At 46.6% G+C, this 22,579-nt stretch overlaps 2 protein-coding genes across 4 annotated transcripts in view; both read right to left on the reverse strand.

The window, feature by feature from the left end:
- nmt1a (N-myristoyltransferase 1a) overlaps positions 1–4,039 on the reverse strand; it is a 7,181-nt gene extending 3,142 nt beyond the window's left edge. The window contains exons 1-4 of the mRNA XM_017419321.3: positions 3,752–4,039; positions 1,666–1,771; positions 1,399–1,543; positions 1,199–1,317 (exon numbers count right to left, since the gene is read on the reverse strand). Coding sequence (XP_017274810.1) covers positions 1,199–1,317; positions 1,399–1,543; positions 1,666–1,771; positions 3,752–3,855 — 474 coding nt within the window. The 5' untranslated portion in view covers positions 3,856–4,039. The remainder of the gene's footprint in view (positions 1–1,198; positions 1,318–1,398; positions 1,544–1,665; positions 1,772–3,751) is intronic.
- Positions 4,040–4,713: 674 nt separating this feature from the next.
- On the reverse strand, positions 4,714–21,399 carry plcd3a (phospholipase C, delta 3a). 3 transcript variants are annotated; one of them, XM_017419477.3, is made up of 15 exons: positions 21,117–21,399; positions 15,002–15,169; positions 12,794–13,022; positions 11,961–12,090; positions 10,912–11,137; positions 10,354–10,555; positions 9,759–9,903; positions 9,517–9,669; positions 8,276–8,428; positions 8,049–8,199; positions 7,811–7,927; positions 7,477–7,655; positions 7,142–7,277; positions 6,079–6,228; positions 4,714–5,554 (listed from the first exon to the last, which is right to left on the reverse strand). In XM_017419477.3, exons 1-15 carry the CDS (start codon positions 21,211–21,213, stop codon positions 5,376–5,378), a joined length of 2,415 nt encoding a protein of 804 aa, XP_017274966.1. In that variant the 5' UTR covers positions 21,214–21,399; the 3' UTR covers positions 4,714–5,375. The 3 variants fall into 3 exon arrangements, with proteins under 3 accessions (XP_017274966.1, XP_017274967.1, XP_024862422.1); XM_017419478.3 differs by lacking the exon at positions 21,117–21,399 and adding an exon at positions 17,819–18,339; XM_025006654.2 differs by lacking the exon at positions 21,117–21,399 and adding an exon at positions 17,519–17,632.
- Positions 21,400–22,579: the final 1,180 nt, after the last annotated feature.

The following is a 22,579-nucleotide window of genomic DNA, read 5'->3' on the forward strand; positions in this document are numbered from 1 at the left end:
GCTCAGAGGATGCTGAGGAGCACAGAGGTCAGCAGCTACAGACCTCCAGACTTCAGATCAGCTCAGGATCAGAGCGCAGAGAGCTTCATGGAGGGTTTCCACGGCCGAGCAGCTGCATCCAAGCCTTCCATCACCAGGAGCAAAGAGTCGGATGCTGTGGAGTGAAGCACGCCGCCACTGGACTCTAGAGCAGTGGAGACGTGTCCTCTGGAGGGACGGATCACCCTGATGGACGAGTCTGGGTTTGGAGGTTGCCAGGAGAACGGTTCTTGTCTGACTGCGTTGTGCCGAGTGTAAAGTTTGGTGGAGGGAGGATCATGGTGTGGGGCTGTTTTTTAGTTCTTAGTTTCAGTGAAAGGAACTCCTAATGTTTCAGACATTTTGAACAATTTCATCCTCCCAACTTTGTGGGAACCGTTTGGGGATGGCCCCTTCCTGTTCCAACATGACTGAGCACCACAGCACAAAGCAAGGTCCACAGAGACATGGATGAGTTTGGTGTGGAAGAACTTGACCGGCCTGCACAGAGTCCTGACCTCAACCCGACAGAGAATTAGAGCGGAGACTGTGAGGCTTCTGTCCTCACTAATGAGCTTCTGGAAGAATGGTCAAGAATTCCCATAAACACTCCTAAACCTGTGGAAAACCTTCCCAGAAGAGTTGAAGCTGTTATAGCTGCAAAGGCTGGGCCAACATCAGATTAAACCTCATGGAATAAAAATGGGATGTCAATGAAGTTCATATGTGTGTGAAGGGAGGCGAGTGAATACTTTTGGCAGTAGGGTGTAATTTAGAAAATATTTGCAGGCTTTTACTTTCATTTCCTGTTCGGATGAATTGCAGCAGTCAAATAAAAAATGTCTGCCTGATTCTCTCCTGAAATATGAGACACTTCCTGTAGTCTGCTACTTTTCTTTTACAGAAAATAAGAACATTTAGGTTCCTTTTTGATGCATTTATGTTCAGTTTGATCCTGGAACCAAAACCAACCAGGCAAACTTTCAGCCAATTTTTTTCTTCATGCTTTTAAGTCGTCTACGTTGTGACTTAAAACTCCACGAATAAAATGCTGGTTTTCATCGACTTGTTTGTAAAGGCCAGCCGGAGATCATCCAGGGTGTCGGGACGTACGTCAATCATGTGAAGGTTTCTGCAGATTTAAAGCAGCTTCTACAGTTTAAGACAAACCCTCTCTTACCACGGCGGGGCTCCCCAGGTCCAGGGTGTCCCAGCTGAAGCCCTGAGGGAGGCTGTAGGGCTCCTCCCGGATGTTGTCTTTGTCGGGTTCGATGGATCCGTGCGACGTTACCGTCTCCCCTGAAGGAAAACGTAGACATGAAGCACGTGACGCCTGTCAGTGAGGTTTGTTTTTCTTTTATTAGAGAAGTCAAATCTCACCTAGCTTGGGAACAGGTTGCGTGTCCCAGAACTGATAACTCCTCCGGCTCGCCTCCTCCATGGTTTTGGCTGGACCTTGGCCGACAGAAAACAGTTCGATGGCTTTTTGGATCTCCTGGAGCTTATCAGCTGGTAAAGAGTTCACCTGTTCAGAAACATAAAAAAAAATAACGTCAGGGAAAATCTAAACACTAGATCCATCCCAGACCGCCCCGAGTTCTGTCTGTTCTGACTTTTAACGAGAACATCGGTGTTAAAAATTCGTGCCTTGGCAAGAGGGTCCTGAGCTGCTTCCATGGCGGCAGATTTCTTCTTCTTTTTCTGCTTTTTCTTCTTCTTCTTGGCACCAGTGTCGTCACCCAGACCCCGATCACTGGAAGACACAGGACAGAAAGACTTAACTCCCTTTCTCTTGATAAGCTGAACAAAAAAAAAAAAACACGAATGACAAATAACGCCAGCCCAGATGTGATCTAGTCCTGTAGTTTACTAAACCAATCACACATCTGGGGCTACAAACTACAAAAAAGTTTATAGTCTAATCATTTCAGCTTTAAATCTGTTAATTCTTCAAACTGGACGGATTATGAACTGCTTGTTTGAATGGTCAGCACCATATGTAGCTCCAGACCAGTGGTTCCCAAACTTGTGACCCCAAAAATCCTTGTTTGAATTACACATACACTGCTAAAAATCTAAATAAATGAGGGCATAGTGAATACACAAATAGCCTAAACTCATGTTATAGTACTTTCCCCCCATTCATGACTGTTTTGTTCATTTTTGTAGTGGAAATATGCTAGTAGGAGTTGCTTTGAAATGTTATTTCATTTCAAGACCCGCAGCTTGGCGTTTTGTGACTCCTCAGTGAGCGATGAAGGAGCAGCTACACAGAAACCAGCAAAGTTCCAAGAATATGGCAGATAAAAGCGCAGAAACGGGGTCAGTGTGTGTCTACATGTTACATGTCTACATGTCCAAGAACCTCCTTGCGTAAAGGCCTGTAATGGTTGGTTTTTGGTGCGTTCAGGCCTGAGGAGCCACTCATCTGTCCCATGCTTACGGAGGATAATCTTATTAGAGTCCTGTCCGTAAAACGCCTGTGCAGATGGCGGATCACATGACCTCAGGAAGAGTAGCGTGTGGCGTCTACGCGTGCGTACACACGCATGTACAGGGGTCAGTCAGTCAGTGACCGGGACAACAAAGCATTCAATAAGTTTGTTCTCCGGGCTTCTGTTTCAGCGGGAGCAGCCAGAATGGGTCGTCGTTTCTGCGTTGGGGCTGAGGCGCTGTGGGGGGAAAAATAAAAGGTTTGCTTGACTGAAATTACACACATTAGTGCCTGAAAGAGGTGGGCCACCGTTGCTGCGTTAAAGCCCTGCAAATGAACCAAGCAAGACGGACAGATTCCACTTGAGGCCCTGTGATCCTTGACCTCACACAGGCAACAACTTCAGACTCACAAGCTGGCTCTGACAGACTGAACAGCTGATTTCTTCAACTTTTTATCTCCTCATTTGCTTGGACAAGCAGCATAGGGAAATATTAACACGTTTAGGCTCCTTCCTTAGGTGCCACAGCATCATTAAACACTTAGGAAAGCAGATGCCAAGCAGCCAGGGTTTCATTTAAAGCCTATTTTTGTTGAAGAGCTCCTTGGAGCTAGCTTATGCTAATGCTAATGCTAAAGCTAATTCTACAGCCATCTCGTTTATTTTATTTTCTTGTGATTAAATGTTGGGATTCAAAGCTCAGGACGCCGTTTTGAATCCAAGAAGGGGATCAGTTACACATTAATGTTGAGCTAAACGTGTGACAAAACGCATCTGGTGCTCGTTTCAGTTTTGATTTCATGTCGGACAAAAGGGGGGTTGACAGCTCCGTAAGCATTCAAGCTAACTCACACGCTACATGTCAACTGGAGCCGATCGGTTAAAGTCACAGAGCTGCGGCATTTTTATTCATTTTGCCACACTGTCGATTTCAATGATTGTTTTACATAAGTCCCACAACTATTAGAACGTGATGCATTCAGTTAAAAAATCTTATTTTAAATCACAGTTGGGTAATTTCTCCTAGCCCATACAACGCCTTGCTTTAGCTAAAGGGTTTCTAGGCTAGAACCCGCCCACGCAGTTGATGGAACAGCGTCTCGGCCAATCGGATTAAAGAACTGGAGAAGAGACACTAACGCCAGCCAATAGGAAGAAAGCAAAGTGGGCCGGACACCGTCTAGATAGGTGTCTATCCTCGCCTGCTCGAGGACTCTTCGGTTAGCGTCCGTTTTATTAAACCGTTTAAGCAGCGGGAACCATTTTACGCCGCCGTACGCGCGTGAACACGCTCTCACCCGTCGTCAAAGTGGTGCTCTTCATTTTCGCAGTCGCTACAGTGTCCGTGGTCCTCTGCGTCTTCTTTCTCCGGCATCGGTGCTGTCTCATTCTCATCCGCCATTTTCACCGGGAAGTGAGGAGGGGAGCTCCGTGCCCGTCGACGCCTTTAAAGCCTCTGCCCGGGACGCTTATTGGCCCGGAGGAGGTGGAAGCGACCAGAGGAGGCGTCCTCGTGTTTACAATAAACAAAAAAAAAACAGCGCTCTGGATCTTTGTTAGCCTTTGTTTAACAATCACGACAAAAGCCTCTAAAGGCTCGTGGGTTCTATAAATGCGACAAAAAACGCAGCCGCCCGCGTGACTTCTGCCGTTTCTGAACGGTCTAAAACCCTGTCGCTTTCGCGGGTGGGTGTTGCGCTCAATTCGGTGTCCCCGTCTAAGTGACTCCACCCCTTTCTGCACGGGTCACACAATTCACCACAACACCTGTTGCACAGATCCTCCTGTTTTCACTGCAGTGACTAAATAAATACTAATATTTACTAATGACAACTTAAAATCTGTTAGGGTGGGGATATTTTAAACTGAAATAGCAATGTTGTATATAATATTTAAATATTATTATCATATGAATTGAACAACAAGGATAGAAATGAGTTTTAACCTGTATTATGAAGAGCTATAAACATGTGTAAACTCTTTATTTAGCATTAATAACAGAGCTGGGTTTAAAGCTTGGCTGTTTTATAATATTTATGGCAGTGCAGGGTGTTGCTCTTCACAATTTTTCACACATATTGAGCTGACGTTGAAAGTGGTAGTAGCTGAGAGTCAGTCACCTTAAGTGTGATGGTTGTTTTTTTTATCAAGGTTTGACCAAAACTCATTAAAAAGACGATCTCAGTCCCAAACTCTGGCTTGTTGTCCTGTTTTTTTTTAACACACATCCAGTCAAATCAAGTAAGCACATCGTACCCTGTGGTGTTAATAATTCTTTATAAAAGCAGCATTTTTTCTTTTAACAAAGCAAAGTCTCACATTGCTTATCACATTACAGGAAAACCTGCCCGAAGCACATAAAAAACTGCAGAGTATCGCCGTTTTTAGAGGAGCTTGCAGAACCCGGCGGTGCTCAGTGGTGTTCAGTGAGGCAGACGAAGTTCGTATGACAAGTTAAAAACAGTTAAATACAGTCAGGTTCATCCTAAATACTACGGATATTTGAAAGTTAAGGTATCTTGCAGTCATTTGCTTTGAAGACAAAAGTGCTAAAATGTCTTAAGTGTGAATTAAGACCGGCTGAATCAACTCTAAGACGTTTTCTTTTCTTGTGAAAGATACAACCAGACAAAACATTAATGCAAATATTTCCCAGCGCAGCGCAGGAAAAAGAAATGTCTGAAACAACAGGATTGTTTTTAACGCTACTCTCATCTTTTCAGTTTATAAAATATGTTAAAAAAAAGTTAAATCTAAGAGTTAACATAAAAAACATGAGTGTCCTGTGATGGTGCTCCGTGAGCTTCAGTCTTCAGGGTTCCGTCAGCAGAAACTCTGCTGGTTGAGTAAAATTGGACCACTTGAGGTCTTGGCTGGGACGGAGGATGGAGTCCTCTCGCGTCCCTCCAAAGCCCCCGGTTATTAAAAATTCACCTTCCGATTCGGTTCAGATGCGGTTCGGATTTTGCCTTTGGCCATGGCCATACGCTCCGACACCGTTTTGACAGGAACTCCTCTGCGGGTCACTTTGACGTGGACGAAGAGCGTCGCCGGGGACAGACTGGACCCGTCCGCCTTCAGCAGGTGGACGTGTCGATAACCTGAGAGGGGACAAGATGAGTTAAAAATGGCAGGGGGGTCCTCTGAACCACCTAAAGTCTCGGTTTGGCTCACTGATTTAATGTTTCTCTTGAAATTAGAGAAAATTAAATACTTTATTAGAGGCTCATTAAGACAATTCCACAGGGTGTGGGACCCTATGATGGAGTACTTTAAAAATCTAGAGTCCCTTCCATAAGCCTGTAGAGCCCTAAGATATGTGTGTGTGTATGCATATATATATATACTGTATATGTTTATGTGTGTATATGTATATAATTGATGATGTCTAATTGTTGAATTGTTGACATGTAATTCCCCCATAGTCTGTTTTTTTTTTTTTTTTTTTTTGATGTATGTGGGTGGGGTTCGGTTGTTAAAAGAAAAAGTAAATTCAAGTTACTGTATTTGTATGTACCTTCCTTTGTACTTTCTTGAATAAAAAATATATATATATAAAAAAAAAATGGCAGGGGGGGTGAAGACAGGGACTGGTAGCTGCTGACAGCCGTCCTAAGGGACACACCTGTGCGGAGGCTCGTGAAGGGCAGCGTGTACTGCCCCACAAAGTCGTTTTTGGCGGCGTGGTCGTGGTCCTCCACCACGAAGCGCAGCAGAGCCAGCTCAGGAACCTGCAGCTGGAAGCTCAGGGTGCAGTCCCACCGAGGGTTAAAACCTGCAGGGGGCGCACACGAGCTGTAAGCCTCACAGAAGCTGGGCATGAAGACAAACCGCTGAAACAGGTTTCAAAGTGTTTGTTGTTTTCCTGCTTCCTGCAGTCGAGCCGCTTCTGCACCCTTGGTGCCGTTTTAACTGTTTAAGCTGGTCTGCTTTGACTTTTTAAAATATTTAACTTTATTTACAGAAACACATGAAAATCTCTACGGTTCCCTTTGAAATCTACCTCAGCATATTTGTTGTTTTTGTCTTTGTAGCCTTCTTTTAGCTTGTAGCTATTGTTTAGCTACATTTAGATGCAGTTTTGCTAACTTTAATTTTAGGATCTGTTTATTACCCTTGTATATTTCGCCTTCAGAATTTGTTTTTAGGTTTACAGACAGCTGTAATAATTTTTGTTACCGTTCTGCAGCTTTTAGCTTCTAGCTACCGTTCTGTAGCTATTAGCTTCTATCTACCGTTCTGCAGCTTTTAGCTTCTAGCTACCGTTCTGCAGCTTTTAGCTTCTAGCCACCGTTCTGCAGCTTTTAGCTTCTATCTACCGTTCCGTAGCTTTTAGCTTCTATCTACCGTTCTGCAGCTTTTAACTTCTAGCTACCAATCTGCAGCTTTTAGCTTCTAGCTACCGTTCTGTAGCTATTAGCTTCTATCTACTGTTCTGCAGCTTTTAGCTTCTAGCCACCGTTCTGCAGCTTTTAGCTTCTAGCTACTGTTCTGCAGCTTTTAGCTTCTAGCTACCGTTCTGTAGCTTTTAGCTTTTATCTACTGTTCTGCATCTTTTAGCTTATGTTCAGCTCTTTTTACCTTAACTCTAAGGACTCAGATTTAGCTTCTATCTAAAATGTCGGCTGTTGTTCGGCTGCAGGAAGTGAATTCATTTTAGCTCCATCACTTCCTGAATTTTAATTCACCGTTGTTGTCGATGCGGTGGGTTTTCTTCTTTGCGTTGTCGATGGCCACGCCGTGAATCTCCACCGACACCTGAGGATCCACGATGGAGCTGGCTTTCTCCGTGTTGATCTTCGGCAGCTGCTGCGCAGAAATGATCTGCAAAACAAAAACGACCAGTTCGACGAATTAAACTTGGATTAGAAATGCGTCAGCAGAGCGACAAATGCACTGAAAAGGCTTTAGCGGGCCGAGGAACGTCTCCTGAACACATTGTTGAAAAATAAAAGGTTTTCTTCTCAGGAATCAGAGGATTTCCTGCTAATAGTCACAGTTCTCTGTACAGTTTGCAGCTCACTCGTATAGTCAGCTGGGTGGGGGTGTGACCGGGGCCTCCGCCCGTATTCTCGGGGTCAAAGTCAGACGTCGGGCTGCACAGGAAGTCCGGCTTGAGAACGTATCCGCAGCGCCCGTTCGGGAGGAAGCGGCCCTGGTTCAGATCCATCTGCTCCCCGGGCGTCTGGAAGTTCAGAGCCACTGAACAGCAGAGAGGGAAGTGGAGTCAGAGAAACAAAAAAAGATTCAGCACAAACACGAGAGTTCGGACAAAAATGAAGCACTCTCAGCACCAAGTGTCCAATTTTCTGTTCAAATAAATCTAAAAAGCAACGACTTCAGCTCTGAGTACCGACCCATCTGGCAGCCGCAGTTCCACATTTCCTGAGGATCATAGTTGGAAGATTGCAGGCGCTGGCCGGAGGGGTAGATCCGGCTCAGCTGCCTGCTGTTGTGTCGTGCAAAAAGCTTCCCTGCAAATGAAAAACAAAACAGCATGCCATGATGCGCTGGAGGCTGATTATTCAGCAGATCGAGCTGCACAAAAAGACTCGAAGCCTGTTGAGACGCGACCATTTTTCCCTCTCGTCGTACCCGAGTCTTTGATGAGTTTGAGCGCCTCGTTCTCGGAGAAGGAAGACATTTCGTTTGGAGGGATTTTGGACGCGTTTTCGAAGCCTCGGAACGCGGCGCTCCTGCAGTACACGACCAGCTCGGACAGCTCGGGGCTGAGTTTAGAGCAGACCTGAGGACAGACGAACGAGAGGAAAACAGGCTGGTATCTGTAAATGCTTCTCAGACTCTGCTCCTCCCGAACTGACCTTTGCGGGGTCGTTCTTGGGCGCGTTCCTGTTGCCGCCTGCCGGTTCCTCATCGGTGGTCGAGGAGAAGCTGGCGAAGCTTTCATTCTTGCTCAGCTGATCGAGGTGGGGAGTCTCCTTCTTCCCCTTCACCAGAATACGCCACTTCAGCTCCTGTGGGAAAGGTTTGTGGAGCTTTAACTACAAATCACGTGTTGGAGATCACCATCAGCTACTACCACAGCAAACTACAGCTCAAAATCTCTGAAACTGACTGACTAAAAGCCATTTTGTGTTAGCAGTGGTGGCCATTTTGATTTTGAATAAAGAGCTTCACAAAGTGTTAGCACCAGGAGTATAGTAGGAGGTTACTCTCAGCTACTTCTATGCCAAATTGTGGCTCAATATCGCTAAAAATGGCTGAATTATGACCATTTCTATGTTAGCTATGGCAGCCATTTTAAATTTTAAACAGAGCTTAGCAAACCTTTAGCACTAAGGGTATAGTAGGAGGTTACTTTCAGCTACTATGACAGCAAACTACAGCTCAAAATCTCTAATACTGACTGAATAAGAGCCGTTTTGTGTTAGCTGTGGTGGCCATTTTGATTCTGAATAAACAGCTTATAAAAGTCTTCACACCAGGAGAATAGTAACAGGTTACTCTCAGCTACTACCATGCCAAATTCTAGCACAATAGCTCTAAAACTGACAGAGTTATAGCCATTTTTGTGTTAGCTAAGGCAGCCATTTTTAATTTTAAACATAGAGCTTAGCAAACCTTTAGCACTAGGGGGTATAGTAGGAGGTTACATTCAGCTACTTCCACAGCAAATTGCAGCACAATATCTGCAAAAATGACTGAATTATAGCCAACTTTGTGTTTGCCAAGTTAGCCATGGTGGCCATTTTGAATCAGGTGGACCAAAATAACTAGTCAGCCCTAGAGGAGTCTCCAGTGATTACTTTGTGAGCGTTTCAATGATTTCCGTCCAATGGTTCTCAAAGACCTCCCTGTTTTGATTGGATTCGAAGCGTTCTCCATGCAATCCTATGGGTGAATTCCATCGCCATGGTAACTCGAAACGACAACAAAGCCAACGGTGCGTGTCTCACGGCCAAGCTGCTAGTTTTGATGTGTATTTTGTGGGTCTGTGGATGGTAAAAGGTGCCGCCGTTGAAAAGCATGGGCCCTTTTTCTATGGGGGGGCCCCCGATTGGAAAACCGGAGGACCCGGCTGCGTTTGAGTGTGTGTGAGTACTTCAGGAGACGGCAGGTCTCTCAGCGGCAGGTCAGCCAGAGGTTTGGTGAGCAGCTTCCTGCCCAGGATGGTGCGGAGGTGTTTGGCCATGACAGCCTGCTGCTCCACGGAGCAGTGGTTCTCCAAGGACAGGATCAGGGGGTACGGGGACGCCTGCGGACCAAGACAAGGGAACTAAGAGCTGAAGTCAAACCTGCAAAGTGTGCAGCAACAGGAAGTAAGCAATGGGCCGTGACTCATACCTTAAAGCCGTACTGCGAGATGGTTTCGATGACTTCTCTGAAAGGAACTTTGGAGGTGAGGGTGTGGCCGTGGTAGATGACAGGCTCGCCTTTATCCCCGTCCCAGCAGTCCAGCTCCACGCAGCGGCAGCCCTGAATCAGAGCCCTGACGGCGACACAAACATTCACAGGCTGCGCGCCAACTTCTGGACGAAGCTCTGATTAAAAATGAGCAGAGCTGGCGTTTAGGTCCATCCTCGGCTTCAGGATGGACCTCATCTCCCCGGGCTGCGGCCGCTGGAGGCTAGCTGGCGACTCAAATCGTGATAAAATGCCTAATTAGTCGCAGCCCAGTGAGATACTTCCTTATCTGACTGCATTAAGGCTGTCTTCCTCAGATCAAGACATACGTTTGGTCGTCTGAACAGAATCCGTCTCGAGCCGAGAAAAATCTTCACCAATCATCGTTTTATATTTCTCCCAGAAATGTGATTCAAATGGCTCCGAAATGGGGTTAAAGTTAAAATAACATTGGGGTGAATGTTTAGGTGCCAGGTGTGAACGCTCTCAGTCATGACTGCTACGGGGCGCCAGGTGTGAACAGGGCCTTGCCTACCTGACGTACGGCTCGGTGCCGCTGGCGCCGGTCACCTGGTCCTTGGCGAGGTAGGTGTTGTGTGACGAGGAGATGAAGTAGTGGGCCAAGGGGCGGCTCATGTCCTGGTGGACTCTGGCGTGGTCGGGGTTAAAGACGTCCGTCTCCCAGGACAGCATGTAGGCGATGAAGCCGCTCGGAGTCATGAACTGGTTCTTCTGAGCTGCAGTGAGCGACATCAGGCTGTTATCTTTCTGCAAATAGTTTAAAACATCTGCACCAGATGTTGATCTTAACAAACAGAAACCGTCTGAACCATTTCCTGACTTGATGCAGAAATAAGTAGAAGTACTCAACAAACAAAGGGGTCACCTGTGACCTTTGACCCTATGAACCTTGAAATCAACAGGCATCACCTATGACCCCTGAGGTGTCCAGCTGTGCAGTTTGACATCCCTACATTACTCTGCTGCAGAGTTAAAGCACTAGGTCTACTGTGATGACCTTTGACCCCGTCCCCTTGAAATCAATCGTGATCGGGGATCTTTGATCCCTTTAACAGCTGGTTTCAGGACCTACCGGAGTCATTCGGCTCGTAGGCGAGGATCAGACTCTGAGCATGTTTCAGCGAGGCGTCTTCTCCTTGGTCTCCCAGGAAGTCGCGCAGCTCCGCCGTGGAAAGCCTGCTTCCGTTGCCGGAGTAGTGTCTGAACACGGCGTCCAGCTCGGGCCGCCGCAGCAGCTCCCTGCAGAACGCCTCGATCTCCGCGTGATCCAGGCGGCCGTCGCCTGATCGGTCACACCGCTGGGATTAGAAGGGGAGAAGACGAGTGAGCAAACGGCGAGGGAAACAGGCAAACCTCGGATTCAGGAGGGTCTGGTTTGGGGAGAGTTTCACGTTTCCTGCTGGTAAAACGTCATAATAACTCAGCTGGAAACACTTTACAAAGATGTTTAAGGAGGTGAATGTTGGAGACTGCACAGAGGGGGAGCATGAAGCTAACAGGAAGCTAACATGAAGCTAACATGAAACTAACAGGAAGCTAACATTAATCTATCATGAAGCTAACAGGAAGCTAACACGGAGCTAAAATGATGGTAATTTTAAGCTAACATGAAGCTAACATAAAACTAACATGAAGCTAACTCCAAGCTAACAGCAGAAATCTGAGGGACAGGCGATGATCCTCCTCAGTAAAGACATAAATGACAGATAAATAATGTTTTTTTGGTGAGATAAAAAGGAGATAAAATTAGAGAGGTGCTGCTAGCTAAAAGCTAAAAGTATCAAAAGGCTAGCTAAGAGCTAAGTGTAACAAAGTGCTAGTTAAGAGCTAAAAAGAGCATAAAAAGACAACATTAAAAAAACAATGTTCTTGAAAGAACCGAAGAGATCTGAATGTATCTCTTTTGGGGGAAATATTTAGCCTTATTATTTGTTAAAAAAAGCTGAATATTTTGAAAACTATAAAAGTTTTAAAAAGCCAAAACTGCAGGACCAACAACCTGAATGAGCTGAACGTTTTGATTTACGAACGGCTAAAACAGCACAAACTCTGCAGCAGTAGATAAAAAAAAACATACATTAAAGAGGACATGTAGACCCTGAGAGCTGGCGTGATTCCCACCTTGAATAAAGCGCGAGCGTAGTGCTCACTCAGGTCGACGTTGATCATCTGCAGCAGCCGTTTGACCTCGTCGTACGTCATGTTCCCGTCCTGGTTCTCGTCCGCACGCTTCAGGTAGCCTCGAATCCAATTGTAGGGAGTTAAGGAACAACAACAACAACAAAGATTTCCAGTCAAACCACCAAGGCAGCATTTGGACGTGTTGTTCAGATCCTTCGAAGCAGGGTTATCAGTGTCTTACCTGCTGTAGATGACTCTTTAAACCTCAGTTTCTGACCAGACTGATGAGCTAACGGCTAGTCTGCCACATTGAAGCAACTCAACGCCGTCGGTTTAACGTTACTCAATCATTCACGTCGAACTCGACGGTTATTTGTACGTGGAAGTAATGGCAGCGGCAGCTAGCTGTAGCTGACAGTTCTTGGCTTCACTCGGGCTAGCCGTTAGCTCGTCGGTTTGGTCAAGCGCTATCTACAGCAGGTAAGATATCAGCTGCTCACGTCAGGAAGAGCTTTACCTGAAGCGCTCTTCCTGACGTGTCATGTCACTGACTAATTGCTGGATTTGGTAGCTCCCTTGGTTTATTCCTGTGGAGATTTGTTTTACAGCTGCGACTACATGAGGAGGAAATAAACGGAGCAGCAGGAACGCTCCCACACCTGATACCTACGCTCCCTCTTTCCTCTGGCTGTGAAAGACGGTAATTAACGGTGATAGATGGACTATTTTTAGACGGTGTTTTTTCTGTGTACTCATTACAGCTCTGCTCCGGACAGGGACTATATGCTGCCTCAGCCACACTACATTATTGGAGATTTATCCCAGCAGGATATTGGTCCAGTTTCTCCTTCTGCGTCATGTTCTGGACGCGGTCCTTCAGGAGGCGGAGCCCTCGCACCCAGCGCCGGGCCTCGTCCGGGCAGGGGCACCGCAGGTCCAGACTCTTCCTGGTTCCCTTGAAGACCACAGTGAAGCACTGGTTCTCCGGCATGGACCCGGAGAGCCGCCTCAGCGCGTCAGACTGGCAGCCTTCACGAACGCACTCCACCTCTGTGACGCCAACTGGGAGGGGGGAGGAGACAGAGCGGCTGAAGGTGTGAGGAGACAGCGGACAACGAAAAGATCAAAGTGAACCAGAAGAACTCCTAAAAAACATCTCCTGAACGTTTCCTCCAAATCTGCTCGTTAGTTTTTACCTGATCTTTGCTGAGGGAAACAGAACCTCCTCAGTGGAGGAAAATAAAGGGTCACATGTAGGAGCAGAGACGAGTTTTTAACAAAGGGGTCACCTGTGACCTTTAACCTTTGACCCCACGAGCCTTGAAATCAACAGGTATCATCTTTGACCCCTGAGGTGTCCAGCTGTGCAGTTGGACATTCCTACATCACACTGCTGCAGAGTTAGAGCACTAGGGTCAGCTGTGATGACCTTTGACCCCGTCACCTTGAAATCAACAGAGATCACCCTTGACCTAAGAGGTGTCCAACTGACAATCAGACAGAGACAGACAGACAAAGAGACAGTCAGAGAGATAGACAGAGAGACAGAGAGACAGAGAGACAGACAGACGGACAGATGGACAGACAGACAGGTGGACAGATGGACAATCGAACAGACAGACAGACAGACAGACAGACAGATGGACTGACGGACAGATGGACAGAGATAGACAGACAGAAAGATGGACAGACAGACAGACACAGAGACAGAAAGACAGAGAGACAGACAGACAGACGGACAGACAGATGGACAGATGGACAGACGGACAGAGAGACAGAGAGACAGAGAGACAGACAGACAGATGGACAGATGGACAGAGAGACAGACAGACAGACAGACAGACAGACAGTCGAACAGACAGACAGACGCTACCTAAAACAGGCGGTGGGAATCAGTCATGCTTGTATTTTTTCAGATTTTAGGCTAAAAGGTGGAGTGGTAGTAGCTGAGCATCGTCTCCAACACAAGGCTTTAAACTTTTCCATTAACTGTTGGTTTTATCTCCGTCTGTCTGTTAGCAAAATATCTCATGAACCACAACACGGGGCACTGAAGCGTTCTCTCAGGCACATCGATGAGGAGAAGACTGGGATCTCTCCGGTTCCTTTAAAAACTCGGATCTGCTGCAGCTTTTAGCTTCAGCCTGTTTGGCAAATCTAAGCCAAGTCTCTCAGCGCCACTCAGAGTTATTCTCGTTTAATTTTGGACATGAGCTCGTCTCCAGCACGGCGTCTGCCCCGACAATAGCTTCATTCTGCAGCCGAAGGCCACAAAAGCTTCTGCTGCCCACCTCCTCAGCATCACTCTACATTCCTGCTCCGCGGTTATCCCAGAGACGCGGCAGAAGTGACACGCTTGTGTGTTTCCAAGTGTGAAAGGGTGGACCCGGAGCGGCTCAGAGCAGAGAAATCCAGATTGGTTCCTGCCTGTGGTTACCTTGGACCTGTTCGGATTGTTGTCATCGTTGCAGGGAGTGTTGCAACTTCAACGCGTCTATTTTTAGCTTCGGCACAAACAATCAAGACGGCCTTCACCGCCTGCTGACCCACAGATCTCCCCACCCTGAACGTCCCACGGAGCGTCGGCAGTAAACTACACACCTTTCCACCCGAAGCTGCTGTGCAATGAATTACGTTATGAGGAAGAAACAAACTAAACTGTGAGGTCACAGTAAAACCTTTACCTCCTTCAGGCGTTTGTGTTCGTATATTTAAGGTAAAAATAATCTGTGCGACGAGGAGATGGAGAAGCTGGCTGTGATTTGACCCACAGGTTTCTGGTTTCAGTCACCTGCTGCTGCAGCAGAACTGGTTAAAGCACGAATTCATAGACGAAACCCACGATTGTTCCCCTCGTAACTTAATGTGCTTTCATCTAATCTAACATTTCTAACAGTTCTTATCTCCTCCAATCAGAGCTCCTTTTTTTTCCTCCTTGTTTTCTTAGAAATAACTTCCTATTCCTGTTGTTTCATTGTTCACATCGGCGCCCCGCCTTCCGAAGGTTTGTTTGCCCTCCACCCAGTTTCAGGCCAACCTACACGTCTGCTGTGACTTGGCCTTTCGGGACCTCTTGGTCGTCTCGCACCACACGGTGAGTCCGTCGTCCAGCAGCCGCAGACTTCGGCTCCGCTGCCACCTAGAGGAGCGGACCTTCAGCATGCTGGAGCCCCGCATCATCGCGTGGACGTCCTCGTTGTCCAGGAGCCCTGGAGACGCACAGGCGGCGCAAAATAAAGAACAAGAACAACAAATGGTTACGTGTGGAAGGAGTCGATAAGTGAGAACAGAAATATGTGAAAAACATAAAGTTCAAGTAAATAAATCTACCAAGAGGACCACCAACCGTACAGAACACTCCTCAGGAGGCACGATCCGGGCAACAAAAGGTTGACATTTATGTTATTTGGATGTGAAGCTGGAGTACAGACAAGGTTTTCACATGATGGTCACCTGTGACCTTTGACCCTGTGACCTTGAAATCAATAGAGATCATCCTCGACCCATAAAATGTCCAGTTATGCTGTTTGACGTTTCTACATTAAACGGTTGCAGAATGCGAGTACAAAAAAAGGGTTTCACACCAGAGTTGCTTGTGACCTTGACCTTTGACCCTGTGACTTTGAAATCAATAGGGATCATCTTCAACCCATGAGGTGTCCAACTGTGCAGTTTGACATTTTTATGTTGAATGGTTGCAGAGTTTGAGCACGGAAAAGGTTCTCACAACAGATGTGCAGTTGCCTGTGACCTTGACCTTTGACCCTGTGACCTTGAAATCAATAGAGATTATCCTTGACCCATGAAATGTCCAGTTATGCTGTTTGAATTTTCTACAATAAACGGTTGCAGAATGTGAGTACAAAAAAGGGTTTCACACCAGTAATGCCTGTGACCTTGACCTTTGACCCTGAAATCAATAGGGATCGGGGGAAAATCTGACACAGCGGTACGAATTTATGCTCAGATTTGTTGAGCGCTTTGTTTACGTTTGGCGCGTACCTGCATTTCAGAACCGCGTGTCTGAAACACTGATGGAAGCTGCGACTTCTTTACGTCTGATTTCACAGTTTGACTACCTTTAACTCCTTAAAGCGTGCGTTTAGACACGGATGTCCTCTGGTGGCCATCAAGGGGGGGGTGCTGCAGCGCTCGCCGCACCCCTCCTTCTGTTTAAGTGACATTTCACCAAACTTTACAACCTTTTCTGAGGAGTTCTGCTTTGAAAGTGGCTCCCTCTGAGACAGGACTAAACTCCTGACTGCATTCATCGCTCCTCTGCTGACACCTTAAACTTCCCGACGTGTTTTATACACAAACCTGGGAGGAAATAACCCGCGCCGTGGACCCGTGCAGGAATGGGAGGGTTTTCAGAAGGGACTTTTTTGCAATAACAGTAATTTTCCAGCATGAAATTAAGAAAAAGAAAAAGATAAAACGAGCTGCGTGAGAGAAAAAAGTGACGGGACGCTCGTCTGAGGGGTTCAACTCGGGCGCGATAATCTGTAAATTTATTTCTGCCTCGGAGGAGAATCAGAGCAAAAGGCTGCATTTTACATGATGTGGTTCAGATGGATTAATAATAAAAGACTGAAGCAGAGGTTAAAGAAATGATTGTGAAGATTTAGAGTTTTGAGTTAACGTAAACAGACGGCCTGTCGGATGAAACTGGAATAAAGTGAAAACTCTTGACGGAGTCATCTGTTGCGAATCTGGTTCAAAGTTCATGTTTTCTGACAGCCAGATCCACATTGGAAGCCGTGTTTACACAGGATTTCCAAATCACATTCCAGAGGTTTAAATATCGGAGTGGGAGTCAGTCCTGAGGAGAGGAGCTGAATCTGGAGAAACAGCTCACGCTTCAGGTGGTTCTGCGTAACAAATGGGTTTGTTTTTAAACGTATTTATAATGCTAGCATGTAAAAGTGTAGTTAGGAATCTGGTTCCTTAAAAACTCTTTCCAGGGCAACTTTTATTGGCCTTTCAGCCACGCCTCGAGCCTTTCAGCTCGGCTCTCACCCATCGAGTTACCGTTTAGTTCCTGCCAGGTTCCAGCTCTCTTTCTCTTCCCCTTTAAATCACAGCCTCCGTCGGTGCCAAACAGCTCCCCTCCCCTCGAAAAGCACCGAACACAAAGACCCCCCCCTCCGTCTCCTCCTGCCGGACCCCCAGTCCACAACAACCCCTGTTTTTCCAAGCTGTTACCACGTGCAAGGCATTCCCACAAGCAGCACAAGGACCTGATTAACTGCAGGTCACTGACCACGCCGAGCTGCCCGAACAGCCTGAACTGGCTCCGTCGACTCGTAGATCTGCCTCAGACGCGTTATCTCTTCTCTACGTGCATCTTTTAATGCACCGCAGTCCTCTGAAAGTCTAAAAGTTGTGCAAGTGGAGCGGCGGGCAAGAGCTGCTTTCTTCTCACCCCCCGGCAGCAGAAGATTCGTTTGGCGCCCACTAAATCAGCTGGTCGAATTCCCGCGCGCCGACTGGCCGGTAACCATGCTGATGAGCTCTGGTTTAAAAGAAATAAAAACAAAACAACAACAAAAACTTGCCTGTGCCATTCATGTTCCCCAGTCTTCGAAGCATTCTACCGAGATCAACATTCACAACCAATATCCCGAAATAGAAACCTGAAAAACACGTTCCTCGGGTTTGGTTTTCTTTAAAATGAACGCTATTGAGAGCATTCAAAGAACGTAAAGGGAGGTAATGGAAGCAAAGAGTGACGATGTAAAGCTCTGTTTTACCACAAACGATACTTAATACTCCCGTCTGCAGACACGATGTAGAGGAAAAGGGTTGGACGTTCCTATGTTACATGGCTGAAGAGTTAGAGCACACAAAGGGCTCACCTGTGACCTTGACCTTTGACCCCGTGACCTTGAAATCACTGGGGATCATCCCCAACACGAGAGGTGTCCAGATATGCAGTTTGACATCCCTACGTCACACGGTTGCAGACTTACAGGACAAACAAGGTTTTCACCAAAGGCTCACTTGTGACCGTGACCTATGACCCTGTGACCTTGAAATCAGTAGGGATCATCCCCAACACATGAGGTGTCCAGATGAGCGTTATCCCGTCTCCAAATGGGAATAAATAAGCAGGTCCTCCAGTTCTGCAGAGACCCTTTAATCACTCAGTGACTTGGATCAGGTGCGTCGGAGCAGAGAAACAACCAGGACGGTCCGCGGCGGCGGCGTTATGGAAACAGACGCCGTCCTACGTGTCGCTGAACAGCGATCACCGAAAACTCCCGACTAGTGAGTCGGCGATCCGTCCAACGCTTGTTTAGACTTGTTGAATGAAGGCGCAACGTGAACGGACCGGAATAATGACTGCTTTCTGAGAGCAGCCATGTTGACTAAACAAGCAGCCGCTCCAAACACAAACAGCCGAATCAGAGTCACATCAGCTGCTTCTTCGGCTGCTGAGATTATCGGCTCCTCCGGGCCGACGCAGGTTCAGGTTTCTGTCTCCGTCACACGAGCCGGCGAGCGCAGATTCTTGGCCACATTTAGACGGATCGTTCAGGGACGACCCCGGAGCCCGGCGGGTCAAAGGTCACTCCGCCGTGGGGAGGAACCGATTTCTCTGCCTGTCTGAACACGAGGCTCAGATTCCAGGGAAACAAACCAAACAGACGATCTGGATCGATGGAAACTTGGCAGCTTTGTTTGATCTGTTTGTTTATTTGAAATGTGAAATCTCACCTGATGCAGCGTTTCGGTCAAACTTTTCCTTCCTAAGAACCAAAACGTTGTTTATCTGCTCCATAAAAAGTAAAACAAAACCGTCACCTGAACAGATCCCAGCTTAAATATTTGTTTTGTGTTTCCAGCATTTAATTAAAACGGGTCAATATTTGATCAGAAGTCAAGGCGACGAAATGAAATTAAATATGATTTTATCTGGTTCATTCTTCAGGTGTGCAGAGGACTAAAATCTGAAATCTGTGAATCAAGAAGAGAGAATTTAAAGTTTAAAACAGGTTTAAACGTGAAGAAGAGAAGTTTGGGTTTTCTGGATCGTAAAAGTGACAAAACACAGTTAAAGCGCTCAGATCGGTGAAGGAATAAATCTTTTAAAAAGCGACTGTGGTGATTTGGGTTTTTTCTGTGTTATGGTTTTTGTTTTTATTTAGTTTGTTGGTTTGCTTGGTTTCTGTCTTGTCTCTTGTTTCATGTTTCATTTGCTCCTCCTCAGTCTCTCTTTATCTCCTGGCCACACCTACACCTGTCCCCACTTTGTAATCACGTCACCTGTCTCCATTTACCTAATTATCCTCAGTCTTTAAAACCCGGTCATTGCCTTCCACACTCCGCTGGTCCATTGTCTAAGGTTTGTCTATTGTTTGATGTTTGTTTGTTGCTGCCTCGCTCCAGGTTTCCTGTTTTCTAAGTTCCTGTTTTGGTTATGCTTTTGAATTTAGTTTTTGTTTGTTTGCTGCCTCGTCAGCTTTTGTTTTCGTTTGTTTCTTTGTTTAATAAATTAGTGTTTCATTAAAGTCTGCAATTTGGGTTCGTCTCCGTCATCCACAATCCTGACAGCGACAGAAAGGAGCAAAAAACTCTGACGTCAGATCAGATCTCAGAGATTTTCTCTCACGAAACGCCGTCTTCAAGCTCCAACCGCGGCAACGTTTTCCGATCGTCTGCAAGCAACTTTCTGATCATTCCCGGGACACGGAGGTGGAAGTATCATAGTTATGACCTGCTCTGGTCCCTCAGAAACCTTGTAGATATTCATTTTTGTTTTATTTTGAAAAAACGACCAACCTGTTGTCGCTTTAAGGTCACAAATGTTGATAAATTTACGGACGAAGACGAGCAGAAACTCCTGAACGATTATCCCCGAGTGGAGAAAACCAACATGTCTGCCTCAGAGCGACTCTCAGCTACTACCACGTCCGATTCTAGCTCTGTCTTAGCCACTTTAGTGTTGGCCAAGGCGGCCATCTTGAATGTTGTTGGCTGCAAAGGTTCATCTGGCGATTATGTTCTGAGATATTTTGCTAACAGGCGGACAGATCTGACTCAGTTTCAGCTTCTAAGACACTGAATTTCAGGTTGAGTTTGAAGCTGTCGGCCATGTTTGAGTTGGCTGTGGCGGCCATGTTGAACCCAGAGTATTTTAATATTTCGGTAATTTGTCCAGATTGTGAACCTGCTGAGTTAAAGGACAGCTGAACCGGAGCAGAACCGGGTCAGGTGGCAAACAGCCGCCCCACGCTTCCTGAGTCTCGACTCCAGCAGGCGCTATTTTTAGGGTCGTGAGGCAAGACTGCAGGTCAGCTGCTCCCGACCACGGAAATGCTAAAAAACACCCTGAAATATCACCCTAAAATCATGCTGAAGAACACCCTGAAGACATCCTGAAAACAGGCTGAAAATGACACTGAAAACACCCTAAAATCAGATTAAAAACACCCTGATAATACTCTGTTAACACCCTGGAAACAGGCTGAAAATCAAGTAAAAAACATCCTGAAATTGAACTGAAAACACCATAAAAACAGGCTAAAAACACCCTGAAATCAGGCTGAAAACACACTAAAATCAGACTGAAATCAGGCTAAAACCAGTATGAAAACACTAATAAACACCCTGAAAACAGGCTGAAATCACACTAAAATCAGGCTGAAAACACTCTAAAAAATACTCTGTAAACACCCTGAAATCAGATTAAAAACACCCTGAAATTGAACTAAAAATCACCTTAAAATCAGGCTAAAAATTGAACTGAAATCAGGCTGAGATCTCGCCCACATGCTGACTAAACCTCAGCTGTCTGATTTCCTGTCAGTTTGTTTTATTTAGATCTGACCTGAGAGGCTTCTGACTCTGACTGTTAGCAAAATATCTCGTGAATCACCGCAGTGACGTCACTGAAACTCTCAGTATGCGACCGCAGGTTTGACAGCTGCAGCTGATTGGCTTCTGGGGGTCAATTCAAGATGGCCGCCTCAGCTAATCAACCTCAGCGGGCACAGAAACAGGATTTAGTCAAACTGACCCCTGGAAGCAGCTGAGAGTCCAGGGTCAGGTGATGTAAGCTGTGGCACCTGGAGCGGCGGGCGACACGCACTCCTCCAGGAAACAGCAGAACAGAGAAGCTGACAGAAAGAGACACAAACTCTGAGAACTCACCGAGCCTCCTGACAGGATCTCCCGCCTCCTCAGCTGCTGTCCCCCGCCGCTCCGCGGAGCTGGAGCCCGCCGGCTTGCTGCTGGAGCTGCCCGACATTTGATTTTATTTTGATTTTTTATTCTTAAAACTTTAAGGAACTCACGAGCTTCTGCCTGGATGTCTTCGAGCCGGACACCAGAAGACAGACCCCCCCTCCCCGGGGCTCGGAGACACGCAGCTTAGAGGACAAGTCCCATGTCCACATGTGGACAAGTCCCTCCTCCGCCCGGGCTGCGCGCTCCGAGCCGCTCCTCCTCCTCCTCCTCCTCCTCCTCCAACTAACAGGAGCCGCATCAAAGAGGGACACAAAGTTTCACATAAAGACCCGGCATTCCCTTAGGGAGGGAGGGATGCATATCGCCCGCCGCGGCTCGTCTACAGCCCATCACCGCAACCTGCTGCCGCTTCAGGACGATGCTCAGCTACTACCACCCCGAGCTTCATCCTAATATCTGTACCTGCTGATGTCAGCTGGCTGTGGCGGCCATCTTGGACCGGCCTAACTCCAGAAGCTGATCCCTTCCTAAAGCTTCCATTAAAATCCCCTCCAGTGGTTCATGAGATATTTTGCTAACACAGCAAACGAGCAATGCCTTCCTCTCTTCGGTGGAGGCTCATAAGTTAACAACTCTTTCTTTTTATTTAAAAAAAGCAAATAAATTACCAATTAAAGCTTCATTTTTCACCTGAAACGTGATTCAGGAACAGTTATTTCAGTCAAATCTCAATAAATTAACACATTTGTGTTTATTTGTTATGATTTAAACAAATCTGTGCTCCTAACCTTATCTGTGCCTAAAGGAGGGATTGTTTAAGATTTAAAAATAAGGATATTATCATTAATATGTTCTCCTTTAAAAGTTTTAAACTAATAAAATCCAGTTTGTCAGTAAATGGAGCTCAGGCGCCCCCTGCTGTCCGTTTGCGTGAATTACTAGATTTAAAAAAAAAACAAAAACAGTTCAGGAAAACCATCTCATCTCCTCTCATTTCATCTTTTGCAGATGGAGGATGATTTGTTTACCCCTCCTGCTCAGAGCTCAGATGCGAGGAGTGAGGATTTAACTCCTAATGAATGCAGAGAAAACACCTGAGCAGGGGGGGAAAAAAGCAGGTTTTCATGTAACATCTCTCAGAGTTGAGACTGTTTCCATCTTCCCTCAGCAGCGGCGGCAGCAGCAACCATGTCAGACAGAGCCAGAGATTAAGTCATGCCTGCTAATCCTCCCCGGGCTGCGATCTGTGCAGGAGCGATAGTGTATCTGCAGCCCTTCGCCGGGTCGTCAGGTTTTCCATTAACTGGAGCAAATCGCCTCCTTCTCCAAGGATTCCCGCTTCGGCTTACTTATTTGCCAGAGGTGAAACCGGGCCCTGCTGCTGTCAGTGCAAATAGTTGGGCTGTGCTGTTAGTAGATTCCTGCTG

The sequence above is a fragment of the Kryptolebias marmoratus genome, linkage group LG12, assembly GCF_001649575.2.
Source record: "Kryptolebias marmoratus isolate JLee-2015 linkage group LG12, ASM164957v2, whole genome shotgun sequence".
Classification (NCBI taxonomy): Eukaryota; Metazoa; Chordata; class Actinopteri; order Cyprinodontiformes; family Rivulidae; genus Kryptolebias; species Kryptolebias marmoratus.